The sequence below is a fragment of the Podarcis bocagei genome (genome assembly GCF_964188305.1).
Source record: "Podarcis bocagei genome assembly, chromosome: W".
In the NCBI taxonomy this organism is placed as follows: Eukaryota; Metazoa; Chordata; class Lepidosauria; order Squamata; family Lacertidae; genus Podarcis; species Podarcis bocagei.
In genome coordinates this window covers 78,330,617-78,341,568 of record NC_138131.1, presented here as the reverse complement: position 1 = coordinate 78,341,568, position 10,952 = coordinate 78,330,617, and the positions used below count along the sequence as shown (strand labels likewise).

The 10,952-nt window shown below is 48.8% G+C and overlaps 1 protein-coding gene and 1 pseudogene across 2 annotated transcripts; one reads left to right on the top strand and one right to left on the bottom strand.

Moving 5' to 3' along the window:
• Window positions 1-3,715: 3,715 nt before the first annotated feature.
• Window positions 3,716-4,337, top strand: LOC308578372 (barrier-to-autointegration factor pseudogene; annotated as a pseudogene). Its single transcript has one exon. The product of its transcript is annotated as a barrier-to-autointegration factor pseudogene (transcript).
• A 4,315-nt stretch (window positions 4,338-8,652) lies between these two features.
• Window positions 8,653-10,838, bottom strand: LOC308578355 (anaphase-promoting complex subunit CDC26-like). The gene is made up of 2 exons (XM_081178623.1): window positions 10,602-10,838; window positions 8,653-9,084 (listed from the first exon to the last, which is right to left on the bottom strand). The coding sequence occupies exons 1-2, from the start codon at window positions 10,680-10,682 to the stop codon at window positions 8,938-8,940; spliced, it is 228 nt and encodes a 75-aa protein (XP_081034749.1). The 5' UTR covers window positions 10,683-10,838; the 3' UTR covers window positions 8,653-8,937.
• Window positions 10,839-10,952: the final 114 nt, after the last annotated feature.

Here is a 10,952-nt window from a genome sequence, read left to right as displayed (position 1 = left end):
ATCCACGCGACGGTCACCTCCAGACTGGATTATTGTAACTCGCTCTACGTGGGGCTGCCCCTGAGACTGACCCAGAAACTCCAGCGGGTGCAGAATGCCGCGGCGAGACTCCTTACGGGGTCTTCGCTGCGGGATCACATTCATCCGGTGCTATACCAGCTGCACTGGCTCCCGGTGGAGTACAGGATCAGGTTTAAGGTGCTGGTTTTAACCTTCAAAGCCCTACACGGCCTAGGACCCTCGTATCTACGGGACCGCCTCTCCTGGTATGCCCCACAGAGGAACTTACGGTCCTCAAATAAAAACATCTTGAAGGTCCCAGGCCACAGAGAGGTTAGGCTGGCCTCAACTAGAGCCAGGGCTTTTTCGGCTGCGGCTCCAACCTGGTGGAACGCTCTGTCACAAGAGACAAGGGCCCTGCAGGACTTGACATCTTTCCGCAGGGCCTGCAAGACAGAGCTGTTCCACCAGGCCTTTGGCCAGGGCACAGCCTGACTCCCTCCTTTGGCAATCTTTACAATACTTTAGTTTATGGTTGCCATCATTTTTGATTTTAATTAATTCTTATGATGTTTTTGATAATGTTGCACTATTTTAGTGTTGTTAGCCGCCCTGAGCCCGGCTTCGGCTGGGGAGGGCAGGATATAAATAAAATTTATTATTATTATTATTATTATTATCTTATGTATAACCGGAAGCAAAGCAAAACAGGCAATTTGCATCTTATGTGCATTTAACATGTGTTTTCAGCAATACATGCTTGGCGGCAGCCACATTCCAGCCTTTTTCTTCTGCCTGCTTCTGTTTCTCTGCTTGCTTCCCTCCCATCAGCCCACAAACCCATGTTTGCCCAGGCAAGTACTGCTTGGCATGTTCTGTGAGTGGGGTGCCTTTGGTGGAAGTGTGGTACCTCTTGAGAGTGAAGATCCACAATGTTCTCATGAGAAGTTGCAATAAAGGTCTGGGTGTACTTGAGGCCTCCAGCTTCCTCCCACCTCTGAGCCTTCAACTTGCCAGTTGCCCCCTTTGAACAGTCATGGCTTCTCAAAGAATCCTGTGAACCTCAGTTAAGAGTACTGAGAATTGCTAGGAAACTCCCTTTTCCCCTCACAGAGTTACAATTCCCAAAGTTCCCATGGTAAAAGGATTGACTGTTAAACCACTCAGGGAATTGTAGCTATCAGAGGACTAGGGGTTTCCTAACAACTGCGGCACCCATAACAAATTGAAGTTCCCAAAATTCTTTGGGGAAATCATGACTGCTTAAAGCAATGTGATATTGCTTTAAACACATGGTGCAGTTGGGGCCTCATTTTACTTGCTAAAGAATTGTGTTGCTGGTGCTGTATACCCCACTGTGCCCAATAAACAATGGTGCCTTTCAATATATTTTCAGACTTGTCTCTCTCTTCTAGCAAAGTATTCTATGGCAGATGTTCATTAAATCCAGTTTGAGATTGCGCATCTGATAACATTATATAAGTACAGATGAACAGTCTGTGTATGTAACTAATAAAGCAGAATGTATTTTATAGAAATTGTGGATGTGTGTGAAATGTTTCAAAGCACCCTGCATGGCACCTAACAGTACCATGAAGCTAGTGTCTTCTTTTTTTTTTTTAGGCCAGCATCTTTCATGCATTTCGGTGTCAAAACATTTTTCAGAACCACATGCAGGAGACAGATTTTGATGCTGCCTCCTTATATACAGGTGAAACTCGGAAATTAGAATATCGTGGGAAAGTTCATTTATTTCAGTAATTCAACTTAAAAGGTGAAACTAATATATGAGATAGACTCATGACATGCAAAGCGAGATATGTCAAGCCTTTATTTGTTATAATTGTGATGATCATGGCGTACAGCTGATGAAAACCCCAAATTAACAATCTCAGGAAATTAGAATATTAAATAAAATCAGAAAAACAAGGACTGCAAATAGAGCCATATTGGACCTCTGAGAAGTAGAAGCATGCATATGTACTTAGTACTTGGTTTGGGCCCCTTTTGCATCAATTACTGCCTATCAGCCTGTGGCACTGCTGAGGTGTTATGAAAGACCAGGATGCTTCAATAGCAGCCTTCAGCTCTTCTGCATTGCTCGGTCTTATGTCTCTCATCTGTCTCTTGGCAGTGCCCCATAGATTCTCTATGGGGTTCAGGTCAGGCGAATTAGCTGGCCAATCAAGCACAGTAATCCCATGGGCATTGAACCAGGTTTTGGTATTTTTGGCAGTGTGGGCAGGTGCCAATTCCTGCTGGAAAATGAAGTCAGCATCCCCATGAAGAATGAAGTGCTCCAAAATCTCCTGGTAGACGGCTGCATTGACCCTGGACTTAATGAAGCACAGTGGACCAACACCAGCTGATGACATGGCTCCCCAAATCAACACAGACTGTGGAAACTTCACACTGGACTTCAAGCATCTGGCATTGTGTCCCTCCCCGTTCTTCCTCCAGACTCTGGGTCCTTGGTTTCCAAATGAGATGCAAAAGCTGTTCTTATCAGAAAAGAGATTTGCTCTATTTGCAGTCCTTATTTTGCTGATTTCATTTAATATTCTAATCATCACAATGATAACTAATAAAGGCTTGACATATCTTGCTTTGCATGTCATGAGTCTATCTCATATATTGTTGTTGTTTAGTCGTTTAGTCGTGTCCGACTCTTCGTGACCCCCTGGACCAGAGCACGCCAGGCACTTCTGTCCTCCACTGCCTCCCGCAGTTTGGTCAAACTCATGCTGGTAGCTTCGAGAACACTGTCCAACCATCTCGTTCTCTGTCGTCCCCTTCTCCTTGTGCTCTCCATCTTTCCCAACATCAGGGTCTTTTCCAGGGAGTCCTCTCTTCTCATGAGGTGGCCAAAGTATTGGAGCCTCAGCTTCAGGATCTGTCCTTCCAGTGAGCACTCAGGGCTGATTTCCTTCAGAATGGAGAGGTTGGATCCTCTTGCAGTCCATGGGACTCTCAAGAGTCTCCTCCAGCACCAGAATTCAAAAGCATCCATTCTTCAGCGATCAGCCTTCTTTATGGTCCAGCTCTCACCTTTTAAGCTGAATTCCTGAAATAAATGAACTTCTCCACAATATTCTAATTTTCCGAGTTTCACCTGTATACTGGCCACATTCACAAAACACACTTAAAACACTATTGTTTTAAATAGTCATGGCTTCCCTCAAAGAATCCTGGGAACTGATTTGCTAAGAGGGCTGATGTCAGGGAACTGACATCGGAGCTAGAGGCGGAGGGAAGGCTCTTAAATGATGCTGGAGAAGGGCCCAGCAGGGAGAGATGCAGCTCCGCAGATGGGGAAGCAAATCAGCGCAACACCAGGGATATAGAGGGGCTGATGGGGGAATCGGCGAGAGGGCTCCAGGACTCTTCACCGGACACCAGCGGGGAGAGCACGGGTCCTCCGCTACCCACGCCCACCCTGCACAGAAGACTTCCGCGCAGAGAGAGTAGGAGGAGACTGGGTGTCAAACAACTTTTATGTTGGAAAAGATTTAAGAAACGCCCACTGACGGATTCTGCTAGCGACTGAGGCAGCCACGAATTGAAGGGCTATGCAGACAGAAAAGTTTAACAAGGCAACATAACCAGGAGAGGCAGCAACTTACGCATGAGCAACCCCATACCCATTACAGCTGAGAACCCCTTTTCTGCTCCCAGAGCAGTTTATCAATCCCTCTTCACAGGGAACTCTGGGAATTGTAGCTCTGTGAAGAGACTAGTGGGTCTTCTAACAACTCTCAGCACCCTTTGATGGGAGCAGTGGTTGAGGCGAGAGAGCAGGCAGAGCTGCAGGCAACATGACCACCAGTCAGAAGCATCAGGACTTCATGGCTGAGCCCATGGGGGACAAGTCTCTTGGTACTTTAGCTGGCATTGGAGATGTACTTGGCAGGAAGCTGGAAGACAAAGGCTTTGACAAGGCGTACGTGGTTCTGGGACAGTTCTTAGTGCTGAAGGACCTCTTCCGCGAGTGGCTGAAGGACACATGCGGTGCCAACGCCAAGCAATCCAGAGACTGTTATGGCTGCCTGAAGGAATGGTGTGATGCTTTCTTGTGATTGTTGGCCAAAGCCTGGTGGATGCTGTGAGGGCTTTTGTAGTTGAATAGAGATTGTTTCTCCCCATCTCTCTCAGCACCTACTTCTTATAAACCTTCCAACATCTACACAAGCTGCTGAGGGCTATTGCTCCCAACACTGGGGCAGGGTGGGGGGAAGCCACGGCTGCCTTTTAATGTAACTGAATCTTTTTTCCTCCAGGGAGAGGATTGAGAAACATCAAATGTTCTAAACATCAAGTAGGTCGTTGTTTTTTACGTGGCTTTAATAGCACCCCCCCCCTCACTGTTAGGCCACCCAACTCCAGAACCAGACCTGCCTGCTAACAATAATGGAAGTTCCCCTACTACCTTTGTTTGAGCTCCAGTTAGACTGAGATTTACCCGTCAATTCTGAAGACAAAAGATGTTATTAGGATTATTACAGTGGTGCCCCGCAAGACGAATGCCTCGCAAGACGAAAAACTCGCTAGACGAAAGGGTTTTGCGGTTTTTGAGCTGCTTCGCAAGACGAATTTCTCTATGGGCTTGCTTCACAAGACGAAAACGTATTGCAAGTTTGTTTCCTTTTTCTTAAAACCGTTAATACCCAGGGTGCATTGCTTGAAGAGGTGCAGTTGCGACTTGACTTCGAGGAGCAACTCATAGCACGTGGTGTGGTAGTATTTTTTGAAGTTTTTGAAGACTTTGCTGCTTTTTGAAGCTTTCCCAAAACTTCTTTTGCAGCCATTTGGTAAGTTAAACTTTTAAAACTTTTTTGGGGGGTTTTGGATTTTGGGTTGGGGTGTTTGGAAATCAAGGACTTGGTGTTGGGGAGGGGTTTGTAAGAATCTGGAAGCTTGTGTGTTTTTTTCCTGCATTTTTTGTGACCATTGGGCCACTCTGCTGGTTTTTTTTTTAAAAAAAACTGGGTTTGAATTTCTGTGTGGTGGGTGGCTGGGGGAACAGTTGAGGAGGGGTTTGCAATAATTTGGAAGCTTGTGTGGTTTTTTCTGCATTTTTATGATTTTCTGTGACCATTGGGCCACTCTGCTGTGTTTTTTTTAAAAAAAATTCTGGGTTTGAATTTCTGTGTGGTGGGTGGCTGGAGGAACAGTTGGGGAGGGGTTTGCAACAGTTGGGGAGGGCCTGGGGGAACAGTTGGGGAGGGGGTTGCAACAGTTGGGGAGGGGGTTGCAACAGTTGGGGAGGGGGTTGCAACAGTTGGGGAGGGGCTGGGGGAACAGTTGAGGTTTTTGAAGACTTTGGTGATTTTTGAAGCTTTTCCAAAACTTCTTTTGCAGCCAATCGGTAAGTTAAAGTTTTAAAACTTGGGGGGGGGGGTTGGATTTTGGGTTGGGGTGTTTGGAATTCAAGGACCTGGTTCTGGGTTTGAATTTCTGTGTGGTGGGTGGCTGGGTGCTTTTGAATTTTTTGGAATTGAAGCACTGATTTATTTATTTTTGGGGGTTTGCGAAGGTAGGAGCTGTGCTGCCATGGGACCCAAGAAGACTGCTGCTGCAGAGGCCGGCGAGGGGAAGAAGGCGAAGGTTACGCTGGAAATGAAGAAGGAGATCATCCGGAAGCACGGCGGTGGAATGCGTGTGACAGACCTCGCCAGGGAGTACGGGAGGAATCCATCGACCATCGGGACCATCCTGAAGGTGAGGGAGAAGATCCTTGCGACTGATGCAGCCAAGGGAGTCACCAGGATCGTGAAGAACCGCCCAGCTGTTCTGGAGGAGGTGGAGAAGTTGCTGCTCATCTGGTTAGAAGAGAAGCAGCGTGTAGGGGACACAGTGACTGAGGCCGTCATTTGTGAGAAGGCCAAGGCCTTGCACGCAGACCTCGTCCGGGAACAGCCAGGAACCTCAGGCGAGCCAGAAGTCTTCAAGGCAAGCAGAGGCTGGTTTGACCGGTTCAAGACAAGATCTGGAATCCACAGCGTGGTCAGGCATGGAGAGGCTGCAAGTTCTGATGTTTCTGCGGCTGAAGACTTTGCAGCGGAGTTCCTGGAGGTTGTGACGACGGAGGGCTACGTTCCACAGCAGGTCTTCAACTGTGACGAGACCGGGCTGTTTTGGAAGAGGATGCCCAAAAGGACTTTCATCACACAGGAGGAGGCCACGTTGCCTGGCCACAAGCCCATGAAGGACCGTCTGACCCTGCTCTTCTGTGCCAACGCAAGCAGCGACCTGAAGATCAAGCCCCTGCTGGTGTACCACTCGGAGAACCCACGGGCCTTCAAGAAACACAAGGTCGACAAGGAGCAGCTGAGTGTCATGTGGCGATCCAACAGTAAGGCTTGGGTCACACGTGTGCTGTTTGTGGACTGGGTCAATCTTGCTTTTGGCCCTGCTGTCAAACAGTACCTGCTGGACAACGACCTGCTGCTGAAGGCTTTGCTTCTGATGGACAATGCTCCTGCTCATCCTAAAGGCCTTGAGGAGGACTTGTTGGAGGAGTTCAGCTTCATCAGCATCATGTTCCTGCCGCCTAACACCACGCCACTGCTCCAGCTGATGGATCAGCAGGTCATCGCCAATTTCAAAAAACTCTACACCAAGGAGCTTTTCAGGCGATGCTTCGAGGTGACTGATTGCACCACCATCACCCTGCGGGAATTCTGGAAGGACCACTTTGACATCGTCACCTGCTTGAAGATGATCACCACGGCCTGGAATGGGATCAGCCAGAGAAATTTGAATTGCGCTTGGCGCAGCCTGTGGCCGGACTGCGTGGCACCAAGTGACTCTGATGCACCAGAGTCAACAGTGGTGCAGGACATTGTTGCCTTGGGGAGGACCATGGGCCCTGGAGGTCACAGAGGAGGACATCAGCGAGCTGGTGGAGGAGCACGACCACGAGCTGACCACCCAGGAGCTGGTCGAACTGCAGGCAGAGGCTGCGCAGGAGCAGGCCTCGCTGGAAGAGGAGGAAGCAACTGAGGAATGGCCGTCCTCCAAAGAACTGAGGGACATTTGCCTGAAGTGGAAGGATGTGCAGGCTTTTGCACAGCGGCACCACCCTGACAAGCACGTGGCACATGACCTCGCGAACACTTTTGATACGAGGGTCATGTCGCCTTTCAGGGAGGTGCTGAAAAGGCGGATGAAGCAGCAGACCATGGGCAGGTTCTTCAGCAAGAAGCAAAGAGTGGAAGAGGAACCTTCTTCGAGTGGTCCCCCAGAGTCTTAGAAAATGTACTGTACACTTTGTTGATTTTTAAATGTTTTTCTGTCATGTTTAGAAACTTACTTGTTCCTTCAATTTTTGAAATGCTCTTTACAGTATGTGTGACTTTAAAGAGCACTTAATAAACTCTTGTTGTACCAAATTTGGCTTTGTTTGGACTTTTTTTGACCATAGGAACGCATTAATTGAATTTCAATGCATTCCTATGGGAGTTCGTGCTTCGCAAGACGAAAAATTCGCTAGACGAAAAAACTCGCGGAACGAATTAATTTCGTCTTGCGAGGCACCACTGTATTTTTGTGAGTTCTCTCCAGTATTTGATCCCCGCTATAATTTTTATGCTACTCAGTTTATTGGCAAGAACCAAAAATCAGCTGTGTTAACTAAAACGACTCCTCTCAGCACCCTTAACAAACGGCAGCTCCCAGAATTCTTTGCAGAAAACCATTACCAGCTAACGCTTGTTCTAATCAGTAAACCCAAATAAAGTAATGGACCCAAGTTAGTCTCGTTCATTAATTTCAGTGTATCTACTCTGAGTAGGACTAGCATTGGCTACAGCCCATTGCTTATGAATGGATCACACAGAATTCAAGCACAAAAGGCAGGAGCAGATGTTTTATTGCAACCCATGGACTTGTAAGGCAGCCTCTTGTGGCATACTGTTTTGCAGGAAGATTAATTTGTCAGTATGCAGCAGCTTTAGACAGAATGCCTTCTTCCCAAGACAAAAGGGGAGGGGGAATCCTCAAACACTAAGTAACATCTCCTGCACCTTTGGAGCATCTCTGTAACAAGTAGATCTTGGTACCTTGTTTCACCCCGAAAATAAAACCATATTGATCATAACCGTGGTCAACTCATCTTCGTGTGAGAAAGATGAGGAATATAGTGTGGTTGCCCCCCAAATCCATTTTGCTTCGAAGTCAGACTTTTCGTCCACTTAACTCAGTACAGTCCACTCTAAAGTAGGCGAAATTCTGCCACTGTCCACCAGACAATGGTGAACTCCTAATTCCTATCAACCTCAGCCACCCTATTTCAGTGGTCAGGGAGGATGAGAGCTATGATTCAGCACTGTCTGGAGGGCCACAGCTTCCGCACTCCTTGTCTACTCCAGGGATACAGGCAGCAAATGGTCATTTCCCAGGCTGGCAACTCAGAAGCATTTTTAACTGGTGATGTCAGCAGTTCAGCCTGGGACCTTCTGCATATCCAGTCTCTGCTCTTCCACTAATAATCTAGGGCCTCTCAGTTGTAAATAAACCCACTCTACAACCACCTCAAAGTAAAAAGTAAAAAATGCTCAATTTCACTTCTGTTGCTGCACCCATCAGCAAGGCTCAAGGTCTCTTTCACAAGTAAAAATGTCCATCTATGTTTATACAATGAAGCATGCAAAGTTAAAAACAAATATTTTATTAAGCACAGCAGCCTAGCAAGGTTGCACAAAAGAAACCATCAAGTAAGGAAGATCCCATCTTTGTAGGGAAAGCAAGACTTGCTCTGCTTGGAGGAGGAACTCCATTTAAAACCTAGAGGAGAGCAGCTCAGTCTCTTCTGCTATTTCTAAACAGAGTTTGTTGGGCTCTTGAAACAAATTCCTGCTTTCTTCCAAAGCTCACAGGTACCAGGCACTCCCACTGTCCACCCTTTGGGCTCTAGAACTCAAAGTTCCCAAACTGAGATTAACAATTGTTTGGTTTGGGCTGGGGTTTGTAGCCAATCCGGTCATGTATCATCTGCTCCCGGCTCTTATGATCAGTGCTGAGTCCCAGCGCACACTCAGCATCGCTGGCTCCCACCATGTCCACCTCCTCGCGCTTCCTACGACTCTGTGGAAACATAATTAAAGCATAATTAAAGAAAACTTCTCCAGGACAATCACATATGTACCTCCTCCGCCCATGCCATGACATGTTTTCTTTTTCAAATATAGCTGTAATGAATCTGATTCTTTGCTTTCAGATTTAAGACATTGCAAGCTGTCAAAAAATTCTGCCACAGAAAGGGGCCAAACACCTTTACTCGTGAGTGCAGGGGGCTAACATGGAGGCAACCTCAAGCATAATTTGGCATTTAGATCTGCTACTGTGTACGCACAAACACACCTTCTTGCACAGGAATACAAATAGCCATTTTATACCAAATTGGACCATTGTTTCATCTTGTTCAGTATTGTCTACTCTAACTAACAACAATATTGCAGGATTTCAGGCAGGGAGTCTCCCAGCCCTACCTGGGAGACTGAACTTGGGAGCTTCTGCATGCAAAGGAAATGCTTTACAGCTGAGCTTATGGTCATGGAACAAAACACAGGAAGCTGCCTTTTACAGAGTCAGACCATTGGATCCACTTAGCTCAGTATTGTCCACCCTGTTTGGCAGCACTTCTCCACGGTTTCAGGCAGGAAGCCTCTTCCAAACTTACTTGGGGATACTCACAATTGAACCTGGGACCTTCTCAATGCAAAGAAAACCCTTTGACACTGAGCTGCGACCTTTTCCCCAGCCAACAACCTTTTATTAAAACAAGCAAATGGCAGCCCTGAGGAGCCAGTGTTCTTTCTCCGTACTGTGCATAATTTTATAAGCTTGTTTGTGCATGTTCCACCCAAGTAAGAACAGTGGGGGGGGGGACTGCGCCCAACTCCAGCGGGTGGCTCTACCTCACCGCCTGTTTACTATACTCGGTACCCTCCTGAGTGGGAGAGAGAAGACCGGGCCTTGCAGCTCAATAACAAACAGGATGGCTACTCCCCTTGTGAGGAGAAACAGGTTTTTAAAAAAGAAAAGAGAAAGCAAGGCCAAGAGAATCTCTAAGCATGTGCAGAGTGCGCAAACAACAACACCAACACCGAAGAAAGGTGGGCAAGGAGCGCCTTGCCGTCCCGCAACCAACCAACCAACCAACCACTCACCCCAGTGGCATAGCGTGGGGGGTGCAAGGGGGGCAGGCCGCACCGGGCGCAACATCTGGGGGGGGCGCGCTCGCTGCCTCCGGAGTCGCCGAAGAGCCTCGGGCGCAGGCTGTAGCGGAGCCGCATGTCTCGCGGAACCGACGAGCTGTGCGCGCGCCCGGGCTGAAGGCGCCCGGCAGGCAGCGGCTCTCAGTGCTCGCCGCGGAGGACGCGCCAGGCAGCCCCTCCTCACAGCCCCGCCTCCGCCGGTGCTGCTGCCGCTGCTGGACCGTTGCATTTTCCTCGCCTCTCTGCCCCCCTCCTCCTCCGGGCAAGCGGCGTCGTTTGGGCAGCAGCGCCAGCAGCAACTCGCAGGTTAGGGGTTAGGGGGGCGCAAATTACGTGCCTTGCCCCGGGTGCTGACAACTCACGCTACGCCGCTGACTCACCCACCTCGAGTTCCTTGCGGGCGCCGTCGAACTCCTCGATGTCGTCCAGCTTCAACTCAAGCCGCGTCGGTTTCCGCCGCAGCATCTTGCAAGCAGACCTTTCCCCACACTGCGGCTCTCTCGCACGTGCGCAGCAGCTCCCCGCTCTTTTCTTCACCTGCACCTCTAGTTCAGACGCCGACGCCAGAGGCTCGATCCCACCACGCCCCACGTCGCCAGCCAGCAACCCGGAAGCTCTCGCTCCGCATAACCATGGAGCTCCAGGGAAGCTAGAGCGGCCCACTCTCCGGGATGGAATGGAAAGGCATCATTGGCTGTGGCGCTCTGCAAGGGCGGGGGAAGCCGCTGTGCCGGA